The sequence below is a fragment of the Pollicipes pollicipes genome, unplaced genomic scaffold (assembly GCF_011947565.3).
Source record: "Pollicipes pollicipes isolate AB1234 unplaced genomic scaffold, Ppol_2.1 Scaffold_6138;HRSCAF=7277_pilon_pilon_pilon, whole genome shotgun sequence".
Lineage (NCBI taxonomy): Eukaryota > Metazoa > Arthropoda > Thecostraca > Pollicipedomorpha > Pollicipedidae > Pollicipes > Pollicipes pollicipes.
Genome location: NW_023596818.1, coordinates 18989498 through 19017158, shown reverse-complemented (window position 1 = coordinate 19017158; position 27661 = coordinate 18989498). Strand labels below are relative to the sequence as shown.

Here is a 27661-nt window from a genome sequence, read left to right as displayed (position 1 = left end):
GACTGACAGCTAGCAGTGCTGCCGTCTGGTGGTGGCCGAGGCTGCGCGCGCCGGCGCTCAGCTGGTGCGCGCGCGCCACCAGCGCCGCCGCGCGCCGGCACGCCTCGTCCAGGTTGGCGACGGCGGCCGAGAGGTCTGGGTCGGCCGGCGCGCTGGCGACGGCGGCGGGACGAGTCAGACTGGCGCCCAGGGTTGGGTCAGGCGCGGCAGAGCGGGGTCAGACCGGCATCGCAGTTGGGATGGGAGAGGTCAGATTGACTGCGACCAATGATACTCGAACCAACATAATCCATCCCACCTCCCCGTCTCGGTAATTGCGCTTCCTCGTCCCCTCTCCTCCACACCCACCCCACCCCTCTTCCGTTCCCACCCACCTGAATGTCTCGGGGTTCCCGCGCCGCACGGCCCAGTCGACGGCCTGCGCCACGAGGAGGCAGCACCGCTGCAGCCGCTCCAGACAGGCCAGCGAGTCGGGGTCGGCGTCGAAGGACGAGCGGTACAGGCGGCCGTACTCCTCGGCCAGCGCCGAGAACTCGGCCCCCGACTTCTGCAGCTGAGGACAGGAGGATGGCGTGGACGTGGGGGCGCACGGAGCCGGAGAGAGCGGTGAGAACGCCGAAAAACGTCACGGCACAAACTTCACTGCCGCCGCACCCTCTAGAGGCACCCTCTACGTCACCACAAAAGATGCTTTGGTGATGATAGCGTACATATATAGTATCCCTCTTATATGCGTAACATCCTCTCATACGCGCGTCATGGTCTCTGCACCTGCGTGATGACGTCCGCGCATGCGTAATGACGTCCGTACCCGCCTTATGATATCCGTACCTGCGTAATGACCTCCGTTCCTGTGCCACGATCTCCTGTCTTGCGTGATGACTTATGCACCCGGGTAGTGACCTCTGTAGTTGCATAATGTCTTCCGTGCATGCGCAATGACCTCAGTAACTACTTAATGACCTCGGTACCCGAGTGATGACCTCAATACCTGTATGATGACCTGCGTGCCTGGGTAATGACCTGCGTACCTGGGTGATGACCTGCGTACCTGGGTGATGACCTGCGTACCTGGGTGGTGGCCTGCGTACCTGGGTGATGACCTGCGTACCTGGGTGATGACCTGCGTACCTGGGTGGTGGCCTGCGTACCTGGGTGATGACCTGCGTACCTGGGTGATGACCTGCTTACTTGGGTGATGACCCGGCCGGAGCGCTGCGTGTCGTCGCGGGCGCCGGCGGCACCTGCGATGGCGACGCAGGGCGGCGGCGAGGTCTGCAGGGTGCGGCACGCGGTCCACAGGTGGATGTGCGCCTGCAGACAGCGCCAGCGCAGCCGGCAGAACTCGGCGGGGAACTCCAGCAGCTGCGTCGGCGACGTGGTGGCCTGCGGACCGGCCAGAGACGTCCAGGGCTGGATGACGGGCGCGCGCAAATCACCGGCGATGGATGACATTCCGCGGGGGTTCCCGATGAGACAATACCAAGCAATGACGGCCAGCGTACCAAAAATGTGAAAAGAGGGAAATGGGAAGTACAAACTGCCAGTTGTTAAATATTTGCCAGCTGGAATTAGCTGTCAGTTTTGCTTGTCACAGCTACCTTGGCTCACAGGAAAGGTACGATGAGTGTCACTGGCATCCAGAGCGCCACAGCCTGCCCCGGGGGATTCCAGGCGACCGCGGTCGTTACCATTGAGCACAGGCTCTTACCCATCAACAGAACGGTCCGACGCCAGCCGGTGGTAACTCACCCGGAGTGCGGAGAGGCCACGGGCGTACCGCTGCGCCGCCGCCGAGAGCGTGCCCAGGTCGTCGTGAGGTGGCGCCACCAGCGCCGCCTCGGCTTCACTCAGCTCGACCAGAGCGCTCAGCCAGAAGTGCATCTGCTCGGTGGAGACCTGGCACAGGGTGGGCCGCAGCAGGGCGGCCGCCACGCCGTGGTGTCCGAATCTGGCGCCGACCAGGCACGTGCACAGGTGAGGGGGGACGGTGGAGACGAGGGTCGACGAGGCTACGTGCGACTTACGAGGGAGGGGTGGGGTCACCAGTGTGTAGGGTGGGCCCAATTACACAGAGTCATATCCGTCCCTCTTATCCTCTGTCTTGCTTCATTCTGCATCCTCGCGACACCCCGCTTGTCCGGGGCAGGCTGCATGCGTCAGCCACGAGTGGGCCGAGAGCCCCGTGGGAAGGGGAACCCCGACTGGGTACCCAGCGCCCATGCCCGGGTTGAAGCTCGGCGATCGGGCCCTCCAGGCACATGCTAGCCTGTCCCTCCGTCAACTATTTTATTTTATATCATAGCCCTGAAACCATCGTTTCTGGTCAAAAGGGCTCTAATAAAAAACAAATCACAGAGATTTAGGCTTAAGCACTCTCTTAGGTCTCACTTAGCGCCAATCAACCAAATGCTGTCACCCGACACACTGCGCCAACATTACATGACATCTGCCATCCAACCAACGGCGCCGAACAGACAGCGCTGGAGTGCGGCCGTCAGGCGGCACCCGAGCCACATCACCAGACAGACAGCGCTGGAGTGCGGCCGTCCGGCGGCACCCCAGCCACATCACCAGACAGACAGCGCTGGAGTGCAGCCGTCCGGCGGCACCTGAGCCACATCACCAGACAGACAGCGTTGGAGAGCGGCCGTCCGGCGGCACCCCAGCCACATCACCAGACAGACAGCGTTGGAGAGCGGCCGTCCGGCGGCACCCCAGCCACATCATCAGACAGACAGCGCTGGAGTGCGGCCGTCAGGCGGCACCCCAGCCACATCACCAGACAGACAGCGCTGGAGAGCGGCCGTCAGGCGGCACCCCAGCCACATCACCAGACAGACAGCGTTGGAGAGCGGCCGTCCGGCGGCACCCCAGCCACATCACCAGACAGACAGCGCTGGAGAGCGGCCGTCAGGCGGCACCCCAGCCACATCACCAGACAGACAGCGTTGGAGAGCGGCCGTCCGGCGGCACCCCAGCCACATCACCAGACAGACAGCGCTGGAGTGCGGCCGTCCGGCGGCACCACAGCCACATCACCAGACAGACAGCGTTGGAGAGCGGCCGTCCGGCGGCATCCGAGCCACATCACCAGACAGACAGCGTTGGAGAGCGGCCGTCCGGCGGCATCCGAGCCACATCACCAGACAGACAGCGTTGGAGAGCGGCCGTCCGGCGGCATCCGAGCCACATCACCAGACAGCGCTGGAGTGCAGCCGTCCGGCGGCATCCGAGCCACATCACCACAGACAGCGCTGGAGTGCGGCCGTCCGGCGGCACCCCAGCCACATCACCAGACAGACAGCGCTGGAGTGCGGCCGTCCGGCGGCACCCCAGTCACATCACCAGACAGACAGCGTTGGAGAGCGGCCGTCCGGCGGCACCCCAGCCGCATCACCAGACAGACAGCGCTGGAGTGCAGCCGTCCGGCGGCATCCGAGCCACATCACCAGACAGACAGCGTTGGAGAGCGGCCGTCCGGCGGCATCTGAGCCACATCACCAGACAGACAGCGCTGGAGTGCAGCCGTCCGGCGGCATCCGAGCCACATCACCAGACAGACAGCGCTGGAGTGCGGCCGTCCGGCGGCACCCCAGCCACATCACCAGACAGACAGCGCTGGAGTGCGGCCGTCCGGCGGCACCCCAGCCACATCACCAGACAGACAGCGCTGGAGTGCGGCCGTCCGGCGGCACCCCAGTCACATCACCAGACAGACAGCGTTGGAGAGCGGCCGTCCGGCGGCACCCCAGCCGCATCACCAGACAGACAGCGCTGGAGTGCAGCCGTCCGGCGGCATCCGAGCCACATCACCAGACAGACAGCGTTGGAGAGCGGCCGTCCGGCGGCATCTGAGCCACATCACCAGACAGACAGCGCTGGAGTGCAGCCGTCCGGCGGCATCCGAGCCACATCACCAGACAGACAGCGCTGGAGTGCGGCCGTCCGGCGGCACCCCAGCCACATCACCAGACAGACAGCGCTGGAGTGCGGCCTTCCGGCGGCACCCCAGCCACATCACCAGACAGACAGCGTTGGAGAGCGGCCGTCCGGCGGCACCCCAGCCACATCACCAGACAGACAGCGTTGGAGAGCGGCCGTCCGGCGGCACCCCAGCCACATCACCAGACAGACAGCGTTGCAGAGCGGCCGTCCGGCGGCACCTGAGCCACATCACCAGACAGACAGCGCTGGAGGTGGGCCGTCCGGCGGCACCTGAGCCACATCACCAGACAGACAGCGTTGGAGAGCGGCCGTCAGGCAGCACCCCAGCCACATCACCAGACAGACAGCGTTGGAGAGCGGCCGTCCGGCGGCACCTGAGCCACATCACCAGATAGACATCGTTGGAGGTGGGCCGTCCGGCGGCACCTGAGCCACATCACCAGACAGACAGCGCTGGAGTGCGGCCGTCCGGAGGCTCCGGCTCGGCTCACCGCATTGCCTGGCGGGCCACCTTGTAGGCCTGCCAGTGGGAGACGCGGCCGGCGGCGGCCAGCACGGCGCGCCGCTCCTGCTCGGGCCAGTCGGCGCCGCCCACCCGCAGCTGCAGCAGCAGCGTGCACAGCTGCACCTGTACGACAGCAGCGGCCTCTGTCACTGGCCCGGCGCCAGCTGACCAGTGGTCCCAGCATTAAACGTCAGCGCTGTTCGCATAAAAAGGATATGATCCAGCTGCCGCCGCAGGAAGCTTTCTCTGTTCTCACTGCAGGGGACGGCAATACTGGCCTTGAGTGACAGGCAGGCGTGCACGTACGTAAGCGCATCGACGCAATGGTAGTGCGGGCTCTCGCTGGGATGTGTAAAGCAAAGTCTGAAGGATGGAGTGCGCGACACGAGCTAAGAACGGAAGTGTTTCGGTGACTGATACGGTGTGTCTCAAGCGCTAATGGAGTCCCGAGGTCGGCTCCAAATTAGCAAGGCAGTATCAGCTGATCAGATCAGTGTGTTAATACTGTTAACTGGAACAACAGGCCGACATCGTATGGCACACTTCCTTTTAAGTACAAATGTACAACTACATATTACGAATGAAGGGCAGATCACGTTGAAAAAACAGCGGCCTCAAACTGTTGAACAGGAGCACAGCTCCCATCCAAAACCATAACTGTCATATTCTGTCCCACTTTTCATGAGACTGGCCGCTAGGACGGCGCACCACCGCCCTCCACCTTCCGCCGTCTCACCGCCGTGTCGCCGTCCACGTCGGGCGCCTCGAGCAGCGCCATGACGTCCCAGGCCAGCGGCGCGAGAACATGGGGCCGGCGGCAGCCGACCGCACAGAGCGCCTCGAAGAGCGCGCGCCGCGCCGGGCCGGGCGGCGCCGCGCGCGCCAGCCCGCCCACCGACTCCAGCAGCTGGGCGGCGGTGGTGTCGTCACGCGCCAGTGAGACGGCGCAGCGCAGCGGCGCGCGCAGCCGCCGGTCGCCGTCGGCGCCGCCGGCCGACGTCAGCAGCAGCAGCAGCGAGTCGCACGCCGCCACGGCCGCCTCCGTCACGTCCGGCCGTGTGCCCGTCTCCTGGCTGCAGGGGGGCGGGGAGGGGGCACAGGTAGACGTGCGGACTACCACGTAGGGATGGCTGGATCCTGGGGTGCAGCGACAGGGCTACATTTCAGGAATCCCTTGATGGGGAGGGGCCTGGCTTCCTCGTCCAACCGGCTGCAGTGGGACGGGATATCCACGAAGGACGGTCATCCACATCGCCCACGTCCTGGTCTCCTGAATATTAACTCGGAATCGTTCTCCCTGCACTCCTGCCCCCTTGTCACAGCTTTCAAATCAGTACAATGCTGTTCCTCTAACAGGGCAACATAGTTGTATTATCCTCACTTCCAGCATCGGAAGTATCCCATTCTTCTGACCTGGAATCTTTTTAAGAAGCGTTTGCATTCTCATCCTTTCATCACCCCAGCCTTGTCAACACAAGCACCCATTCTGTGCAAACATTGCATGTGTCCACCTCTCATCTCGTCGTTCCCTTCCTATCTCGCTCCCTCCCACTCTCCCCTTCCTCCCAACCCTGCACGCGCTCTCACCAGTGTACGGCGAGCGCGGTGAGCAGCTGGACGGCGCGGCCGGCCACGCGCGCCTCCTGGTGGCAGGCGCCGGCGCGGCAGAGTCTCATCAGTGGCCCGTGCGGCGCTAGGTCGAACTGGCGCACCGAGACCGAGCGGGCCAGGCACACCAGCACGGAGAGCGCCGCCGTCTTCACGGCCGTGTAGCGCGTGCCGGCGGCGAACTCGATCAGCGACGACTGGTTCTCCTGGGACCCCACCGGCGGCGGCTTCAGTAATCGGAGGCGTACGGTTTGGGCGCCAGGACACCGGCAGCGGGAATGTTTGGAGAGCTGTCTGGAGAGCTCCAGCAGCTCCCCCTGCACTCACCGGGGGAGGGGAGGGGAGGGGGAAGCCTGACCTGGGACCAGAGCGGCGCCGCCTGTCTGGAGAGCTCCAGCAGCTCCCCCTGCACTCACCGGGGGAGGGGAGGGGAAGGGGGGAAGCCTGACCTGGGACCAGAGCGGCGCCGCCTGTCTGGAGAGCTCCAGCAGCTCCCCCTGCACTCACCGGGGGAGGGGAGGGGAAGAGGGGAAGCCTGACCTGGGACCAGAGCGGCGCCGCCCGTCTGGAGAGCTTCAGCAGCTCCCCCTGCACTCACCGGGGGAGGGGAGGGGAAGGGGGGAAGCCTGACCTGGGACCAGAGCGGCGCCGCCCGTCTGGAGAGCTTCAGCAGCTCCCCCTGCACTCACCGGGCGAGGGGAGGGGAGGGGGGAAGCCTGACCTGGGACCAGAGCGGCGCCGCCTGTCTGGAGAGCTCCAGCAGGTCCCGCAGCACGGCTGACTTCACCGCCCGGCGGACGTCGTTGTTCAGGTAGCCCAACAGCAGGTCCACCTGACGGGCGAGCATGGGGTCAGGCGCAGCTCTCACCACACGGTCCGACGCCGCTCCATTGGCAGACGAGGCATGCACGTCAAACGCTGCCAAACCGCAGGTCACACACGTCAGGCGCGTCGCCAACACATGGTGGGAATACGATCCCGACACCGACCGCGCCCAGTACAGCGAAGACCCGACCTGCGCAGCACCAGGTCATCCGGATAAGGCAATTATACAAATACGGTATGGCTGCGCCTCTCTTGCGGTGGACAGCATTGAAATGCCCTAATCACGACCACCCCATACACGCAAGCACGCACGCACGCACGCACACACACACACAAAATGTCTGATCCCGCAAGGTGACAACGATGTCTCTAAATATCTGGCGTGTGCAAGCACCTTAGTCGCCCAGTCGTGCGGAGTGAAAACCCGGCCATAAGCCGTCCCCGCTGTGCGCTGGAGCCGCAGCATTGCTACCGACCTGCTCCGGGATGTCCACCAGTGTCTGCGCGGCAAGCTTGGTGAGCACGTTCAGCGTGGTCATGACGAACTGCTCCGACGGAAAGCTGGGCAAGAGGCGGAGACAAAGCTGTCGCACCTGTCGGGCCACACCGTCAGGTCAGACGCACAACTGGACCGCGCGCGCAGCCCTCAGTGAATCAGATCCACAACTGGACCGCGCGCACAGCCCTCAGTGAATCAGACGCACAACTGGACCGCGCGCACAGCCCTCAGTGAATCAGATCCACAACTGGACCGCGCGCACAGCCCTCAGTGAATCAGACCCACAACTGGACCGCGCGCACAGCCCTCAGTGAATCAGACCCACAACTGGACCGCGCGCACAGCCCTCAGTGAATCAGACCCACAACTGGACCGCGCGCGCAGCCCTCAGTGAATCAGACCCACAACTGGACCGCGCGCGCGGCCCTCAGTGAATCAGACCCACGACTGGACCGCGCGCACAGCCCTCAGTGAATCAGACCCACAACTGGACCGCGCGCGCAGCCCTCAGTGAATCAGACCCACAACTGGACCGCGCGCACAGCCCTCAGTGAATCAGACCCACAACTGGACCGCGCGCACAGCCCTCAGTGAATCAGACCCACAACTGGACCGCGCGCACAGCCCTCAGTGAATCAGACCCACAACTGGACCGCGCGCACAGCCCTCAGTGAATCAGACCCACAACTGGACCGCGCGCACAGCCCTCAGTGAATCAGACCCACAACTGGACCGCGCGCACAGCCCTCAGTGAATCAGACCCACAACTGGACCGCGCGCACAGCCCTCAGTGAATCAGACCCCACAACTGGACCGCGCGCACAGCCCTCAGTGAATCAGATCCACAACTGGACCGCGCGCACAGCCCTCAGTAAATCAGACCCACAACTGGACCGCGCGCACAGCCCTCAGTGAATCAGACCCACAACTGGACCGCGCGCACAGCCCTCAGTGAATCAGATCCACAACTGGACCGCGCGCACAGCCCTCAGTGAATCAGATCCCACAACTGGACCCGCGCGCACAGCCCTCAGTGAATCAGACCCACAACTGGACCGCGCGCACAGCCCTCAGTGAATCAGACCCACAACTGGACCGCGCGCACAGCCCTCAGTGAATTAGACCCACAACTGGACCGCGCGCACAGCCCTCAGTGAATCAGACCCACAACTGGACCGCGCGCGCGGCCCTCAGTGAATCAGACCCACAACTGGACCGCGCGCACAGCCCTCAGTGAATCAGACCCACAACTGGACCGCGCGCACAGCCCTCAGTGAATCAGACCCACAACTGGACCGCGCGCACAGCCCTCAGTGAATCAGACCCACAACTGGACCGCGCGCACAGCCCTCAGTGAATCAGACCCACAACTGGACCGCGCGCACAGCCCTCAGTGAATCAGACCCACAACTGGACCGCGCGCACAGCCCTCAGTGAATCAGACCCACAACTGGACCCGCGCGCACAGCCCTCAGTGAATCAGATCCACAACTGGACCGCGCGCACAGCCCTCAGTGAATCAGACCCACAACTGGACCGCGCGCACAGCCCTCAGTGAATCAGACCCACAACTGGACCGCGCGCACAGCCCTCAGTGAATCAGATCCACAACTGGACCGCGCGCACAGCCCTCAGTGAATCAGATCCACAACTGGACCGCGCGCACAGCCCTCAGTGAATCAGACCCACAACTGGACCGCGCGCACAGCCCTCAGTGAATCAGACCCACAACTGGACCGCGCGCACAGCCCTCAGTGAATCAGACCCACAACTGGACCGCGCGCACAGCCCTCAGTGAATTAGACCCACAACTGGACCGCGCGCACAGCCCTCAGTGAATCAGACCCACAACTGGACCGCGCGCGCGGCCCTCAGTGAATCAGACCCACAACTGGACCGCGCGCACAGCCCTCAGTGAATCAGACCCACAACTGGACCGCGCGCACAGCCCTGTGAATCAGACCCACAACTGGACCGCGCGCACAGCCCTCGTGAATCAGACCCACAACTGGACCGCGCGCACAGCCCCTCAGTGAATCAGACCCACAACTGGACCGCGCGCACAGCCCTCAGTGAATCAGACCCACAACTGGACCGCGCGCACAGCCCTCAGTGAATCAGACCCACAACTGGACCGCGCGCACAGCCCTCAGTGAATCAGACCCACAACTGGACCGCGCGCACAGCCCTCAGTGAATCAGACCCACAACTGGACCGCGCGCACAGCCCTCAGTGAATCAGACCCACAACTGGACCGCGCGCACAGCCCTCAGTGAATCAGACCCACAACTGGACCGCGCGCACAGCCCTGTGAATCAGACCCACAACTGGACCGCGCGCACAGCCCTCAGTGAATCAGACCCACAACTGGACCGCGCGCACAGCCCTGTGAATCAGACCCACAACTGGACCGCGCGCACAGCCCTGTGAATCAGACCCACAACTGGACCGCGCGCACAGCCCTCAGTGAATCAGACCCACAACTGGACCGCGCGCGGCCCTAAGTGAATCAGACCCACAACTGGACCGCGCGCACAGCCCTCAGTGAATCAGACCCACAACTGGACCGCGCGCGCAGCCCTGTGAATCAGACCCACAACTGGACCGCGCGCACAGCCCTCAGTGAATCAGACCCACAACTGGACCGCGCGCACAGCCCTCAGTGAATTAGACCCACAACTGGACCGCGCGCACAGCCCTCAGTGAATCAGACCCACAACTGGACCGCGCGCACAGCCCTCAGTGAATCAGACCCACAACTGGACCGCGCGCACAGCCCTCAGTGAATTAGACCCACAACTGGACCGCGCGCACAGCCCTCAGTGAATTAGACCCACAACTGGACCGCGCACACAGCCCTCAGAGAATTAGACACACAACTGGACCGCGCGCACAGCCCTCAGTGAATCAGACCCACAACTGGACCGCGCGCACAGCCCTCAGTGAATCAGACCCACAACTGGACCGCGCGCACAGCCCTCAGTGAATCAGACCCACAACTGGACCGCGCGCACAGCCCTCAGTGAATCAGACCCACAACTGGACCGCGCGCGTAGCCCTGTGAATCAGATCCACAACTGGACCGCGCGCGCGGCCCTCAGTGAATCAGACCCACAATTGGGCCACGCGCACAGCCCTCAGAGAATTAGACACACAACTGGACCGCGCGCACAGCCCTCAGTGAATCAGACCCACAACTGGACCGCGCGCGCAGCCCTCAGTGAAGAGCATTGGGACCGCTTCATTCTGTTAGACTACATAATGATATACTTATCACAGGTTGGATCTGAAAGTGCAGCCCATCGGCTCCACCACTCGACGGTCACAAGCTCAGATCATATCATGACAGTTCCCGTCAATGCACCTGTCGACCGGTGAGACCCGCGCTCGGGTCCGACTAGCCCAACCCCACGCACCGCGGCCGCCGTCTGCGTGTCGTGGTGCATGTGCTGCAGGATGTTGAGCAGCTTGAGCTTGATGTCGACGGGCGTGGTGACGCCCTGCACCATCTCCGAGATGCGCTCGCTGATGTTGGTGGCGAACGTCTTGGAGACGGCGGCGAAGCGCTGCGCGGCTACGATCCCGGCCTCCAGCTCGGCCGGGTCCCGCGAGTCGAGCGCCTGTCGGATGCTGTGGTGCACCTGCTTGCGCTGCGGGATGATGGCGCTCAGGCTGCCCAGGGTGCTGAGCGCCAGGCCGCGCGCCACCTGCCGGAGCACGGGCGGGCAGCGGTAACGGGCGCCCCACCCGGCCGCTCGGCCTCGTGCCGCAGTGTCCAGGCGGAGTAACGCCAGGACATCGTGGCGACAGGTGTCCGTAGCGGCCTGACGTCAGTCGTATGGTGACGCACGGACGGGATCGGCTCGTGGCGCCCGACTCCCGCCCTGTCTAGGACACTCGTCAGCCCCCGTTTGTCGACGCGCGATACTGACGGGATCATCAGTGCGGTCATGCAATAGTCGACGCTGGGCTAGACTTCCTGTGGCACCAATCACGCCTCAGATCTTTCGGTCTCCGGACAATGGCTCTAAACGCTTGGCCATGTACGGTGCGCAGTTTTAGCCCTACAAGCCCAGAAGGTCTGAAGTAAGCTTAGGCTCAGAAAAAGTAACGGTGGTTTGCTGGTTTAGCTTCCCGAGTGGCTCCCCGTGGTTGGAGCTCATTCTAAGAGCCAAATATCGAAGGAATATCACAAGATAAACAACAATAAGAGCACCACAGCTTTACGAACGCGAACATGAGACGTAAAAGCACTAAGAGCATCGCAGCTCGCCATCAGAAATCCATCAGAGGCCATCAGAACATGAAACACCAAATGCATCAAACATGGCCAACGAACGCCATCGCACCAAAACACAACACGCGGACTATAAAGAGGTCATATCGCGCGAGAACGTCCGAAAACCCCCCGGCCACCAACAGGGGACGCACAGGGTCGTTGGAGTGAGTGACAGAGAAGATCCGGCGGACGACCTCGTCCACGTTGAGGATCTTATCCAGGTGGCGCTCGCTCTGTTGACATACGCGCAGGATGCAGAGCCGAGTGAAGTTTGACCTGCCCGCGCAGTGGAGCGTTAGATCAGCAGGTCAGGTCAGCCAGGTCGGCGGGTAAGGTCGGGTAGGTTAGGGGGTCAGGTGAGGGTGTCAGGTCGGCCAGATCAGCGGGTCAGGTCGGCCATGTCAGCAGGTCAGGTCAGCAGGTCAGGCCAGCTTGTCAGGTCAGCCAGGTCAATGGGTCAGGCCAGCATGTCAGGCCAGCATGTCAGGCCAGCATGTCAGGTCAGCCAGGGTGGTGGGTCAGGTCAGCCATGTCAGAGAGTCAGGTCAGCCAGGTCAGCAGATCAGGTCGGCCAGGTCAGCAGGTCAGGCCAGCAAGTCAGGACAGTGTGTCAGGTCACCCATGTCAGTGGATCAGATCGGCCAGGTCAGTGGGTCAGGTCGGCCAGGTCAGCAGGCAGGCGTCGTAGCTGTCGGACAACGCGTCATCAGCTTATTGCTTCGCGGGTCTTCAGTTCGACACTGGAGTGCTACCGCGGTCTGGTTGTAGACATCAGCATAGTGTGTGATTTTGAACAGCCATCAATGATTAGAAAAGACATTAGACAATAGATTACACAAGAGATTAGACAATCAAGCATTGACAACGATAGAATGAAACCATCCCGAACGCCGCGTACCAAGCAATGCAAACCTTTCGGGTCGGCTTCAGGTTCGCTGATGAGCTCCACTCTAGGCATAACTATTTCATGCTTTACCAATATCATCCTTTATATTGACACCAGTGCTAGCAAAACCTGTTCACAACTGAACCCTGGCCACTGACCCAATGCGGAAGACATCCGCCAGCTTGAGCATGGACGAGTTGATCAGCAGTGGAAATGGATGACGATCAAAAAGAGCTGGAAACTTGACAATTGCCTCCACTTGTTCATTGACTTTTCCTGAGAGAAGCCCTGCCAAAAAGAGAAGGGTGCACAAAGTATGGCAAAAGGTAAAACACTAACACAGATGTTTTAAATGCTAGCATTATCTGACATTACTTTTCATGAACATCATATCAGGCACAATCACCACACAGTGTGTACACACTTCAAAGATGAAATAAGTTTCCATGCATAATGTATTAAATCATGATTAATCAAAACAACACCACACCAATAGGTATCACAAATAAATTTACCTCATAGGTCACATGAAAGAAGATCAAGAATACAGTGTAAAAACAATGTTCCTCAGCTTCAGAAAAACAGTCAAGAAAGTGCTGGTATGATCACAACACAGTAATTGATGCAGTTTAGCACATAACTTCTATGACCTTCCATGCAATCAAAGCAATTAAAAAGTACTTCCAGGTATGTGAAAAATATGTGACATAGAGGTGTGTCATTACTTCTCAGCTCACCTTTATCAATGGCCACAAATGCTGTGTTGGCAGTCAGCTGATCAGCATCTGTGGCTCCATGGTCTGTGTTCATGGTTATGTTCTCAGGTGATCCGACACCATGTGAGATTTAGGCTGAAAATAGGTTACAGACATTGTGGCATTAGTGGAAATCCAATAAAAATAAATATTATAACCATTGGTGACAGGGCATGGTGGACCCATTAATTCGGCTTGGTGAAAGAGATATCAAATCATGCACATTTTCATAATGACAGAAAATCCAAACATGTATTTTGATGTGGGCCCTCCTTTACCAGGATTGTTTTTTATTGCCCAAATGTGTGCAGCAACTGAAAATGTTACTGTTTGATAATAAAGCCTTAGCTTTTATGCTGAGCACATGGCATACCTACTTGACCTAATGAAATTATGCAATTGTACAAGGCATATACTAGCCGTTTTGCAGTGTGCACATATTGGCTTGGCAACACAAGTAGGAAATGTGTCATTTATTGCAAAAACAAGTAGCATGTGAAGGAGCAGATGGAAGTGTGCAATGGCAGAAAGAGCATTAGGAATGCTACTGAACTCATTTTTGAAACAAATAGGAAATGTGCCATTCAATACATAAACAAATAGCATGTGAAGGAGCAGATGCTTTTTTGAAGCTGCAAACATCCTGCATTCTAATTTGATTGCAAAACTTCAGAAGCAGGGTCAGTGTGCACACACAAGCTTTAATCACACCTGCCATCTCAATGCAATTGCACAAAATAACATTTGCACTCAAGTCAAAAAATAATCTGAATAAGAAGTGGTAAATTCATAAACATGTAATAATATGGACATATACATGGGAAGAAGATGCTGAGGATTTATTGCAGGCATTGCATCATTTTCATTTTTAAAGGTCCAGTAAGACACTTTTAAGTGAATGTATCTCACTCAAGCTAAGCAGTGCCTGTCAACTGTTGCATGAGCCATGTCTCCTACAATCTAGTTATAAAATTAATGCTTTTTTATGCAGTTCCGGGCCTAAACTGGTCTTGGACCATATTGGTGTGATTCTAAATGATCGGTTTTCATAAAATATGGAGATATATCTCCCGAGAACTTTCTCTTAATGGGGTGCGGTGTGAAACTGGATTTTGATTGACCTGCTCCCTGGTCCTTCAAGGGAATGTAATTTTCTGTCACAGAACATGCACACCCATAACATTCATGCCTTACATCTATGCCTGTCCCCACCCACCCATGGCTGGGTGGACTGGTCACATAAGGTACTCCAAAACTGTTGTTGACTAGGATGGCCTGTATGTGGTGGCAGCAGCAGCACTTATTTATGGTCTGGTTATATCAAAGGGCAACACAGGTTGCATCAAATGCTGCAGCACTTAAATGTACTCAAAGCATTACTGGATGTGTGCCATAACCCTTAGTGATGGGTTTGCTGAACTGTCTCCAGCCATCTATGCCTACAGTTGATGCTTTCAGGGCTTAAAATATTGCAGTGACAACTTTGTGTAAAACTACTCTGAAAAGTCATGAAAAAGGCAGCTTGAGCATAATTTTACCTTGGCACTAATGATATCAATGCATCACTGAAGCATTACAGGCACTACTGACCTGCACAGTTTGGCAATTACAATCCCCTTAATTCAATCTAATTTTTGCACATGTCATAATCCTTGCCCACAAAAAAATTAAATCAATGTGTATCTTTTAACCTCTCAGTTACCAGCCCAAAACTGATAAAAGCAAGCTTAACACGTATCTCCCAACGTTGTGATTGGCACCAGGCAGTTACCAGCAACAATAGCTTATGTGCAGGCGGACTGGCATATTGCATTATTTGGGGCATCAATGTCCGACCAAGTTCTGATGGCAAACGAACCTGATGACTTCTGAACACCCAGACCTGTACACCTAATGCCGTACCATAACACCGTGCACAATGTAGCCTTCAGACTTTGACGCCGGTATGATTTTGGCGCGTCACTTCTGCGCATATTATGTCCCAAAAATGGTAGCACTTAAAGCGGCTTGGAGCAGAGGAGTGTTTTAGAAGACTTAAATTATTTAAGAGGTCTGCGTTTGGTAACGCTCTCCGTTTGTTGGCCCTCGTATGTTCAGGCATTTAGGAAGATCTCACTGACAGGAGTGTGGCAAGGACCACCCAGATGCCCATGTGCGAACCAGACTCGAATCCCGGTTAAGTCAAAGCACATTGCGCTAATGTGATCGCCGAAGACGCCGGTGCCCGAAAGTGCGGTCCGTGTTAATTATGGATCTTTTCCACGCATCGCCCTTCGTTATGCTCCATTGGCCTCTGGTTTAGTCACGCAAGCATTATAATGCAATACGATGGATTTTCTGCTATCTGATGGCGCAATATATAGACGATCTGGACCCGATGCAAGTTGCGTGCATGATGTAAGGTATCTGCAGGATTTTCCTCTCAAAAGAGCAGCAACGTTTGTTGGCTTATGATTATGGCCATTTCAGATCACGATTGGGAGCAATATTTCCAAAAAATGACAGGATTCCAACGTTTTTGATGTTTTTAAGTTATTTGCTCTGAGTATTGTCATAGGCCTGGTGTTAAAAACCTGAAATAATTGCCGCATTTGAGAAGGGTACGTACGAGAAGGTAAGTACGCAATAATAACAGTGATTGGGGCTTTAAGCAACGATCCTGAAGAACACAAGGTGGAACCTCAGGTTGCAATGTAACGCAAGCAGTAGCGTAGCCAAGAACTCACGAGGCAACCCTTCCCCTTCACCCCCATCCTCCATCAGGTAAGTTCGAGCGCATTTTTCACCACGACACTTATGAACATAATCTCGGAATTTGGTGGGTAGGAAAGTAAGCAAATATCAAAGGCTTTATCATGGGCAGCGATGTGTGGAGCCCAACAGTCGTAATTGGAAACAAGACTGGTGGATAGCCGAGTAATATGCATGGTGCTCAAATGAAACAATTGATGAACACGCGCCCGGGTGGCCGGTTGGATACCCTTCGCTCGGGTGGGGGGTCAGTTTGACGCCTAGAGATCTCGGAAATTAAGAAAGCTAGAGACACCAAATTTACAGGGTGTATTGGCCTGTACCTGAACTCACTTAGGTCAAAATTTGAGACTACATCATGACCTTCGGGTCAAGTAAGGTCTGACAAAGTCAATTTCCAATTTGGTCTTCAAAGTACCCCCTGAACCTAGATACCTGTTCTGACCAAAGGTCGCCTGATCATTTAGGGTCAGTGACGTTGTTCGACCTTTTGAAGGTCATGGTGACCAAGATCATACAAGACTGCTTTTAGTTTTGCATTTGAATTAGTGAAAACGATTACGCCAGGCAGTATGTTCCTAAAAAAAAAAAAATGTTGGCCTGGGTCCTTTTAGGCCAGTGGCCTATTCTGACCTTTGAGAAGTGCATGGAAGATGTACAAGGCGGTTCCTGTTATCAATAAATTCGTAATGAGCACCAGAAACTACGCCGTACAGCAAGCCCTGGAGTAATGAATCAGGCAAGCTTTGCCCTTGGACTGACGCTTAAAAATGACCTGAGGTCAACGCAATTTGTCCATTCAATTGTTGCGTTGCCTAAGAAAGCATTTCAGTGATGTATAGTTTCGTCTAACAATCCGATGTTGCATCAGATTGAACGATTCCCATGACATTGACTTCGCAGAACCAATGGCCTGACTTTGACCTGCCGTAGGTCAGTGACCTAATAAAGTACATCTAACTTTTTAGTGCCAAACGATACGACATTAAATTGTATATAGCTATGCAAAATGTAGCGTGGCTGCGCCGCGTTGTTCGGAAATCATTCCGGAAAAACCTTCGGTGGGTCAATCTGACCCCCGCCCAAGCGCGTGTTAAGGCACCACAACAAACCAACATCGATAGCTCATTGATACGCTAGGTACTTTTTCTGTTAGCGTGGGGGGGTGGGGGGGGTTGCTAATATTCTGCAGTGCGTAGATACTGTCAACACCACTGAGACTGACTCGAAAAAACTTAATCCCCGCCTCAAATCATGGCAGCCACTCCTGTAGCAAATTCTAGCTGCGCCCTCTCAGTGTGCGGCAACCTTTAAGGTCCGCATCATAGTATTTACATTACCAATGATGCAGACGAGAAAGTGCCACAGACCGTGTATTTGTAAACATCAAATATTCAAAAACATTCACTTGATGATCTACCTAAATGGATTTACGGTTAGCGAGTAATACGGATGTGGAAAATTGCAACAACACAATTCACAAGCGAGCAAACGACAACGCTTTGCAATCGCAAGCAGTACCACCCGAACATGTCGCGCACGACAGTTTCGCTCTTATGCGCGGCTCCGGGAATATTTGAGCGTCTCGCTGTTTTACTCTCACAGCGTAACGCTCGCAGTGCCTCCGTGCGTGCATGCGGTGTCCCAGTCACGTGTCTCCAACGTCTTCGTGCCCCGAACACCATCACGTGACACAGAGCCGGACACCATCGCGTGACAGAAAGCCGAACACCATCGCGTGACAGAAACCTCACGGCAGTCGCTGATAGAAATAAAATATTCAATAAGAGATTTGTGCAGGTGGATGCCTACCGCGGTCGAGACCACAAGTTAGGCCACAGAAGTACGCGGAAAGTGACCATGGTCAACAGGAAAATTTCAAGAGCATGTTTTGCTCCATATGTCGCGTCTTGGCGTTATGGCGATGAGACAAATGACGCGCGCCGTGGTGCGTGAACTCTGTTCACTGGGAGGATTATCCGCCCGCCCCCTCGGAGAGGAGGTGGCTTCGTCTGTGACGTCACTGCCGGTGTCGGTACCAGCGGTACGCCAGGAACGCGTCGTACCCGTGGACACAGCCGACGACCAGGCCCAGGCACTGCCAGCAGAGACGCGAGAGGGGTGAAGAATTGTTGACTGTGGATTGAGTTGAATAATCTCTGAACCTGAGGCTTCAGGAGCTGGGAGGTGGCTGACAGGCGATGGTGACTGTTAACATTGGGCGGTTAACAAAAATTCCCTTTGTTATGTAAATGCACTGAATGGAGCAAACCTTCGGAAGCACTGGATTTGCGGTTTCAAATTGTGGATTGGGATATTTGAAGGAGTTTTCCGGGTGGATTGTACAAGGCCTCTGGTGAAAAACTATGTGAATGCGATACGTTAGTTTTTTTCAGAGCAAGTACGTAAATGAAGACAGAAGACAGTAGACAGTAGACTAGACAAATGAGAGTAAGAGAGAGAGAGAGCGAGAGAGAGAGAGAGAGAGAGAGATATATATATATATATATATATATATATATATATATATATATATAAGCATGTCAAAATCTCACGTATTGAATTGTCAGCAGCCAGTTCCACCCCTCATCTCCCCGCCCCGCCCCGTCAGTTCCAACTGCGGATCATGCAGGCATGCGGATGTCAAACAATAGTGAGATTCGAATACTCACCTTCAGTGTACGCGGTATTTGCCGTTAGGCGCGTATGATTGCCATGAAAGTCACAACTTCCCGGTCATGAGCATGCGCACTGTTATTTTGGGCCAGAAATGAAGCAGAAAGAAAGAAGCAAGACTTTGACGGGGAGCCAAGCCATGCCCAGTGAGTGGGCACCACGGAAAGACGCGACTCACGTAGGCGGCAGTGAGCGCTGGATACACCTGGAAGTAAGGAGTCACCACATACTGTGGCCACAACACCGACTGTACGGTAAAGGAAAGAAACGCTGAGGCGCCCAGGTACAGCACGGCCGCCACGCCGTTGAACAGCGTCTCCTGCCGGCCAGAGAAGAGAGCCAGTCAGCGAGGCGCGCAGTGGCAGCATCAGTAGACGCGTCTGCGGCTGGTGGGTCACAGCGCAAAGGGTGCCTGCCCGCTCTTTGCCACCAAAACGTTGCGTTCAAGGATGTGATCTGCGTCGGTTGCGCCTTTGTTCGTTGATGTCCTGGATGCGGAGGAGCAACAAGGTTGTCTGGTAGTCAGTGAAATGTCATTCATCTAGCAAAACGACACATTCCCAAGCAAATATGTCTCTTGTTAATGGCGTTGAGATTGTCAAGACGCACACAATTTGTTAAGCTCAACAGCCGAACAGTCTTTGTCATGTCACCGGGTCATACAAACGTACCTTACCTAAACAGCAACAGTTTTGATGAGCACCGAGGACAAGCTTTCCTGACACTTTCAAAACACGATGGCTTGGCGAGCGCTAAGGACGAGCTTCTCACAACTTTGATTATCGCACGAGCATCCAGTACCCGCAAACAACGACTGCCTGACAGGCGTTCAGTACCCGCAAACAACGACTGTCTGACAGGCGTTCAGTACCCACAAACAATGACTGCCTGACAGGCGTTCAGTACCCGCAAACAACGACTGCCTAACAGGCGCTCAGTACTCACGAACAATGGCTGCCTGCCCCACACCTGGCTGTCCAGTGCTCACAAACATTGACTGCCTGACAGACATCCAGTACTCACAAATATCGACTGTCGGATAAGTGCCACAGACGGGGCGGAGACCAGGTAACAGAGCAGCAGTATGCCGGTGCTGAAGAGGCAGGCGCAGGCCGTCGTCAGGAAGATCGAGTAGGCGTGACCCAGCGAGGCGGAGTAGCCGATGCCGTAATTGATCAGCAGGCTCTGGCATATGCCGCCGAGTGCCTGCCGGCAGCGTAGCGTGACCGAGCTCTGACCTTGTGACGGTCGGTGTGAACTTAACGCTCATCATGTTTATCATCAATGTATTTGAAGTATGTATCTATTTACTTATTCTATATAATGACGTTATCACAGAGACACCTCATATGGGCGACAGTGAGGGCGAGCACGCCTCAAAGGACAGTCACCACCTCTGCCTTTCATGTGTGCATGCACATGAACTAAACGCATTTAGCCACTGCACTATGCTCTGTACTTCACCATCGCAGTCGAACAACAGGGCCACAATAATCAGACGTCTAACTGTCGTTTGATCAGGAGCTCACCATTTCTACCAGCTTCAGCAGGCCGATCCGGGTCCTGAGAAAGCTGAGGTTGAGGCAGCGGCAGCAGCCGCAGCAGCAGCAGGCGCACGGGCTACAGCCGCTCCTGCTGTCTGACCTGACCTGACCTCGCGTTGTCCGCATGGGAACGCCGCGACTGACGGTCGAGATCATCGCGGCACAGTGTCTGCGGCCGGCGAGGCGAAAGTGTGAGAAGGCGGACGAACCGCACTCTGACGCCTCAGAGAGGGGTCAGGACAGAGCTACGTCGCTGAGCGTACTACAGCATCGGTAGTTCCCACAGTGGATTCGCACAGCTGTGCGTATTTTGGGGATGGCTGCATTGGCTGATGACTGGGGACGTGAGGCAGGGCCGGTACGTTTAACCGATGGCCAAAATATAAAGTTAGTGCCCTGACACAGGAAGAGCGCAATTTGCTAGTCCACAGCACTTGTACAAACACGCTAGCCCTTCACAGCGTTTGAACAGTAAAAGGCATGCAACCGCAAAAAAAATAAAGCATGATTTACTGCTGTGGTGACCTGTGGACACGTTCCATGAACTAGAGTTGCAGCCTACGGGAAACTCCTTCCACGAGACATAATTCTAAAATGCGTCCAAAACCAAACGCTGTTACAACCTAAGCCTACAGCCAGCCGCAATGTGATTGCCCCCTCCCCCCCCCCCATTCTTGAAGGTTGTGACAGCCACTCAATGTTTTGGGTCACAAGGTAGGCAAAAACCTTTTCTCAACCAAAAAATCCGTCTTTGTTAGAAACACGGCAAGAATTCTGAACGCAGTCATACTTTATCCACAAAATGATTTGTGTCCATCATTAGTTTTGTTATTGTCATCGTTTCATCCTACCACGCTCTCTTGAACTGTGCTGTATTGTTAAGTCATATATATATATATATATATATATATATATATATATATATATATATATATATATATATATATATATATATATACATGTACATGTGTATATGCCGTAAGCGCTCGAAGCTTCAATATGCGAAGACATTTTACACACGTAGTATGATACACGCCGATAGTATTATACGCGTTAGCATGGGGACGACAATGGCATACCCAGTCGTGAGTGAGTCAGTGTATTATCGTTGACGAATGTCTGAAAATCCATAATGATTAATACTGAATAACGGGTGGCTACTCATCACGCAACGCCTCATGATATAGTTTTAAAGTGTCTGATATGATGACCTGATGGGCTACTTACGTAAGAAAATGTTGTTGTTGCTGAATCGATTTAAGCGTACTCGATATTACGAGCCTAGACCGATCCTGAGCACATCGTGCCCAAGATGTTCATAAAACTGGAGGCTTTGTCGCACATTGTGAACAGTGTCTTTTAGTAATCTTAAACGTTCTAGCCTTAGCTTTGGCTTTCAACTGATCGCGAGTCTGTAAACGTTGCAACTGAAAACGGATCGTGCGCGCGGCGTCAGCGGACATTGCTCCCGCTGGCCTCAATAGCACGAGTTCAGACGTAAGAAATTATTATCGTGTCACTTGACGAGCGACTCGAAAACGTCGGTGGAAAACCTGGATTTTTCAAAGAATCTAGTGCAAATCTAGTCACATAAACTAATGACACATTTCAAGCAGTGCCAGAACAACGTTTTGTACCCGCTGTTAAACGTTTTTAGAGACCGGCATCACAAATTCCTGCTAGAGTGACTTTGCGTGTGTTTATTATTAAAAAAACGGCTGCATTTAGTGTCCGGTATTGAGCACAGCGAGCAGTTTATTCGCTATGACACTGCGAGACCCGTTAAATGTTGTTTTTGCTGTCACGTTAACTGTTGCGTGTCGGACAGCCTCGCTTAAATTTGCATGTGATGGCAGCTTGGTGACATCACGAAGGCTTCATCATCGTGACGTGCTGGTGTTTGCACGACGAATGCATGTTCTGTGCAGCTTTTCCAAGCATTCAACACGCAGTCCCACATGCAGACACGCTCCCAAGGCCGAAGATTCCTGGTGGGTGACGAGCAGGAAGGCTCCTTATGCAGTCCACCATGCTGGGGAGTGGATGTGACTCAGCCCGAACGCGTGGCACGAGGCCACAGCTCGGACACAAGGCCGGACGCACCTCCGTCCCAGTGCCCTCCAGTCACTACCGCCCGCCGCCGTCCCTGTGACGTCACGCCGGCGCCCCGCCCCGCAACGTCAGGCAACCGGACAAACGGATAGGCGCCGACGCTCTGTGGCGGCCAGAGGCGACCGCACTGCGAGGCGGGTGAGAAAGTCGACTCACCGTGTCACCAGGGGATGGGCTTACGTCGTGTGGAGGTGGCCGCCGCGCACTCCACACCTCACTCGCCACGTGTCTGGAGAGGAGAGGCGTGCCTCCCCCGACGGCGCCGGGCCCGTCTAAAAATATCCGCCGTACTGGCGCCCCAGGTGCGAGCGCGGCGTGGGGTTTGGCGACCGCGTCCGTCTCCCAGTGAGACGGATCTCCAACTTCACTAGTACCAGCATATCTCCGCAGGGAGCGGTAGTTCATGAGCCCGCCGCCCGGGGTTGCATACCCATGGGTACTAAGGCGACATGACTATAAGGATGAGGAACATCTCAGGCGTTCGTCATCTCCCACCGTCCACAGGCACATTGAAGCATGGGATTGCCACCAATACAAAAGCAATGCACGGATAGATCACCGGCAAATACCCTCACAAGCACTTCATTGACAGCCAATGGTCCCTTAACCGATGGTTAAGCATTCGAAGTGCTTTGGTACCTTTTCTTGATGCTCTTGTCGCCAATCGTTGGCACAGACCCGGCTTGTGTCTACTTGCAACGCGCCGACGCCCCGGGGGGGGGGGGGAGGGAGGGGTAGCTCCTGTCCATTTCTGGCAGAGGTCAACTTTGTCAACCCGCTGGGAACAGAAAGGTCATTCAGGAGGCGGGCTTCGTTACCCGTCGTCAGCACCATTGACACAACTCAGGGGCGGTGTGGTCCGAGCTTTTCAGTTGAGCACTGCTTCTCATGTACTTGCAATCACGGCACCAGTGCACCCAAGTGCGCTGCGCACCCAGCCGCGTGACTTCAACTGAAGGCGACCGTGCCTGCCGATGTCACGATCAGCCATCCCGCACGGGTCAGGCGTTGACCTCATTAATGTCCAACCTGTGGGACACATTGCAATCACGCAACGCCAGCTTGGTGACATCACGGCGACACAACGCCAGCTTAGTGGAATGCAATGCAATGGTGATGCTGAACCCGAATTATGGCTACCATTTCACGGCGCCTCGGCATCTCGCGCGATGGAGGGCGTGCGAAAAGAGCTGAAAGTCTGAACCCTCTTTCATCCTTCTCCCGCGTTGCAATAGTTGCATCCCGGTCGTATGCCAGCGTGTGAACAACTGAAGTTACACTATCACGAATTGAAACATACGAGACGTGACGATCGGCAGTGTATTTCGTCCGTCTGTTCAGGGTGAAAGTGATGCGAGCGTGTTCGTCAATGCAATGGAGGCTCGTGGTTGACGAGACGTGACGATCGGCAGTGTATTTCGTCCGTCTGTCCAGGGTGAAAGTGATGCGAGCGTGTTCGTCAATGCAATGGAGGCTCGTAGTTGAGGACACACAAACATGGACCTTTGGTCGCATGGGTGTCTCCTTATTGAGGGAAGTCTTCAGCAGCAGCGTCGTGACGGTGCTCACTCGACGATGTATACGCTTCCTAGGAAGCAGTCATGAATCACGTATGAAGATTCACACACGAACAGATAAATAACGTATCACACCGCACACAGATAACTACATCCATAAATAGCAGGATATATGAACTCCGCACCGTCATCACAACACTGCCATTTTTGGTCATTTTGCAACACCTCTGCGCGCACGCGTGCCTTTCGCAAAGCAAACCAAAGAAGGGCCTGCAGCAGTGCGAGGTCGTGCGTGCTTGCAGGCTGCTGCAGACAGGGGAGCCGAGCCGGAAGGCACATGTGAATCGACCCGGTGATGCCACGGGCTCGTACGGACGCCTCGGCGCATTATGATGCAGCATTCCTCGCCGCCGATGGCATAAGCAGTAAACACGGATCCGCGCAGTGGACAGACGGATGTAAACAGCCCGGCAATGGACTGAGTCGGCTCCTGTCAGTGCCGTTTACGTGTCGGTGAAGTGGCAACGAGCAGACGACATGTCCCTCACGTCTGACACGTGATGAGCTCACTCTGCCACTGGCGGACACAAGGCGGGCGCAGGGTGGGCACAGGGCACCTGCCCCGTGCACTTCCCACCCTGCCCTCAGCAGTAGAACACATGTACAGGTCACGAAAATATCAGCTAGTTGGCACGTGCATACTACAGTGTTCTAAGGCGTTGGCCGCATGTCGACTGCAAGCCTGGCGGCATTCTCGGGACACTCCTTCTATGAAGCGACAAGTGCGTGAGAGAAAACATCAGGGTTAACGGGGAACCCCGGGGCGGGTCCCACCGGCCATACTCTCACGCCGTGTCCGTGGCGCCGCCCCCGGACCTGTGCCCGGCCGCGCGCGACGCCAGCACACGCTCCTGGCGCCTGTCGGCACGTGACTCACGACACAGCCACGCCGGGGTGAGCCGGCGCCGGTCTTGCCCGGCGTCCCCCCCCCCCTCCCCCTCAGTCCCGTCTCAGGGCGCGCTGGCGTCTGTTATGATAGGAGCTGACGACAAGCAACGGCGTCATCAAACGAGGCAGCTGGAGCTAATGGGCAGATTCTGCGTCCGCCCGCGCCGGGCGAGCGACTGCAAAGCGGCGTACGTCTGCCCGTCTGCAGACGCTGCCGTCTGCGCGGGACGGCGACGCTAGCTCGCCCCGTCTGGCTCTCGGTCCATATCCGCCTGCTCTCGTGTCTCAGCCCGCAAGTGTGCGCTCTCTCGCTGCGGTATGCTCCCGCTCGCCACACCGCCGCATTTCATGCGCTCCCTCACATTCAAGGTCCACTGCGTGACACTCACCTACCCCCCCCCCCCCCAGCATCCCTCCTCCCGCATCCCCCCGCAATCCCCACCCCCCGCATTTCTCCCCGCATCCCCCCGCCACAGCCAGTTCTTTGCGTCTGGTCTGAGCGTCACTCGCTTTCCGTTCGCTTTCCGCTGCTCCAGCATCTTGAGCCGCTGGCTGAAGCTGAGGTTGGCCGGATCGCTGGCCAGGTAGTCTGTGCTCGCAAACTTGGTGCCGGCCACCGCCAGCGGCTCCTCCACGTCCCCGGGGTGGCGTGCTGACCGAGCGGCGCATCTCGCGCGTCTGCGACCATTGCGCCCGCGCGCAGCTGCGCCGGCTTTCTTCTGCGCCGCCGGCGGCGCGGGCGGCCGGCGGCGGCGCGGGGCCGGCCGGCGGCGTCATCGGCGGCGGCGCCCGCGTGGCAGCGGCGGCAGGCGCCCTGGGCCCCGCCTTGCCGCCGATGTGGTCGGCGGAGCCGGCCAGGGACCGCGTGGCTTGCTCCCCGCCAGCGCCGCCCGAGCCGGCCGAGCCGCGCCGCCCGGACAGAGGCTTCGAGACAGCGTTTCGGCCGGCGGCTGTTCGGGCGTCGGCGCCGGGACGTAGGCCGGCGCTGGCGCCGAAACTCGCTCTTCAGGCTCACCGACTGGTCTGAGTGTCCTTCTCGGTCAGCCTGCGCACGCTCTCGGACGGCCCCTGCAGGCTGACGACCGAGTTGGCGGCCGGGGCGGCGGCGAACGAGAAGCGTGCCTCCGCTGACCGACGAACGGTGGACTGCTGGGCGCGCGCTCCATCCGGTGCCTCTCCGGCCGCGCCTCCACACCGCCGAAGCTGCTGCGCTGCGTCGCCTCGTGCGCCGGCGGTGTGCCAATGGTGAGTTGGGCCGGGCGGGCGCCCGACTCGACCGAGGGCGCCGCCTTCAGCTGCGGCGAGTAGATGGCGCTGCGGTGTCGGTGCGACAGCAGGCAGAGCGCCGCGTCCAGGCAGGCGGCTGCCAGCGCCAGCACCTACCGACAGCGGCGGCGGGTCACGCACAGGCTCACCGGGTATTACGTCACTGAGGGCGCCCGATGGCGTATGGCCCCACGTGGACACCTGCAGCGTATTTATTTACAAAAGATGTAGTCCTACACGGGCTTACTTAAGGGTTAAAGAAGCATGACCGATGCTTTGTTTAGGTGCTTAATAGATGGAACGTGACCACTTGTACCATCTACACTCTAGCTCTAATTGGACGAAATAAATTTGTGCCCCGCTACTGTCAGGTAACCCATTGTATCATTGTTTTATACGTTCACCTGCATTATGGCGGATCGTGTGCGGCGTCCACTGTAATCACGACGATTATCTGATCTGATGAGCGTGATGTCTGAGCGTCCGGGGCAATTGTTAATTGTCAGCATTGTTCATTCAGACAACCGCTATACCTTTCGAAGTTATGTAACAGATTATTTGTTTTTACTCAGCTACTCCAGCTTTGGCGGACCAAAATCCTGTGGCCGCTTTGCAGCTTGGCTTTATTCTATACCCGGCTCCGTGGTGGATTCATATTTACCGCTCTGGCAGGCGAAGAATATCGCCAAGTTGTGAGGGAGCCAGAGAACTTTGGTCTTCCAAAGCTGGCGTCGCTGAATAAAACAAAAACATCAATAAACCCAGCTGAAAAACCTTCCCTGATGTAACAAAGTTTTGTTTCATATTCGCTTCTCCACACATCTCGTTCGCATTTCACTTGCCCCCGAATTCCTAACGTCTCGGTACCACATCGCGGGTGGTTGCTTGTTTGGAGCCGGTTGTCATGGTGTGGTTGGACCACAAGCATGAGCGTTTGTGCTTGGTTCAGGCAGCCACCTCCGGCAAACCGTCCAAGCAAGCTGTTCAACGCAAAAGTGAACAAAGTTCAGAATTGTAACGTGTTCGTCCCAAGTTGAGATAATAGAACTACCTGACCTCCCTGTAAAACCAAACCATTTTACAAGCATGAATACGGCAGTGGTATGTACAAAAGTGTTTTCAATTGGTCCGAAGCAAGCTTCACCCTTTGCTCTTTAGTCGCCAGTGGAATTGTAGTAAGATGAGGCGTTGTCGGGCACTGGTCACTCACAGCCGTGAGGATCTTGAGAGGAAATCCTCGCTCCCTGAACAGATAGTCCATGTTTCTGCCGACAATCTCGGCCATGTAGACGATGCTGGCGACCAGCCAGAGCCCGGACATGACCCGAACGCCAGTGGGCTGCAAGAGAGGGGTGGGAGACAGGTCATGGACGCCCACGTTTGGCCAATCACAGGGCCTCAGGGGCGGGCGGGGGCCATCAGGTCACCGGTGAGGTCGTTAGGACCTGCTTGCAGCCTTGTCTTGCCGCCTTGAGCATCGAGCAATCTTGATCGTTACAAGTTTCCCCGGAACGACCAACGAAAAACATGAGTATTGAATCG

The 27661-nt window shown here is 56.4% G+C and overlaps 3 protein-coding genes across 3 annotated transcripts; all 3 read right to left on the bottom strand.

Moving 5' to 3' along the window:
* Positions 1-9: 9 nt before the first annotated feature.
* On the bottom strand, positions 10-22611 carry LOC119105414 (integrator complex subunit 7). The gene is made up of 17 exons (XM_037228879.1): positions 22545-22611; positions 20262-20445; positions 19756-19938; positions 18911-19051; positions 13288-13401; positions 12709-12838; positions 11817-11940; positions 10802-11092; positions 7363-7479; positions 6783-6893; positions 6041-6267; positions 5471-5526; positions 4323-4374; positions 1753-1951; positions 1258-1386; positions 375-553; positions 10-25 (listed from the first exon to the last, which is right to left on the bottom strand). The coding sequence occupies exons 5-17, from the start codon at positions 13358-13360 to the stop codon at positions 10-12; spliced, it is 1704 nt and encodes a 567-aa protein (XP_037084774.1). The 5' UTR covers positions 13361-13401; positions 18911-19051; positions 19756-19938; positions 20262-20445; positions 22545-22611.
* LOC119105413 (protein singles bar-like) lies at positions 18077-20432 on the bottom strand. The gene is made up of 4 exons (XM_037228878.1): positions 20421-20432; positions 19756-19938; positions 18911-19051; positions 18077-18154 (listed from the first exon to the last, which is right to left on the bottom strand). The coding sequence occupies exons 1-4, from the start codon at positions 20430-20432 to the stop codon at positions 18077-18079; spliced, it is 414 nt and encodes a 137-aa protein (XP_037084773.1).
* A 1838-nt stretch (positions 22612-24449) lies between the features above and the next one.
* LOC119105412 (uncharacterized) lies at positions 24450-27440 on the bottom strand. The gene is made up of 4 exons (XM_037228877.1): positions 27330-27440; positions 25986-26232; positions 25360-25505; positions 24450-24482 (listed from the first exon to the last, which is right to left on the bottom strand). Exons 1-4 carry the CDS (start codon positions 27438-27440, stop codon positions 24450-24452), a joined length of 537 nt encoding a protein of 178 aa, XP_037084772.1.
* Between the last annotated feature and the right edge of the window lie 221 nt (positions 27441-27661).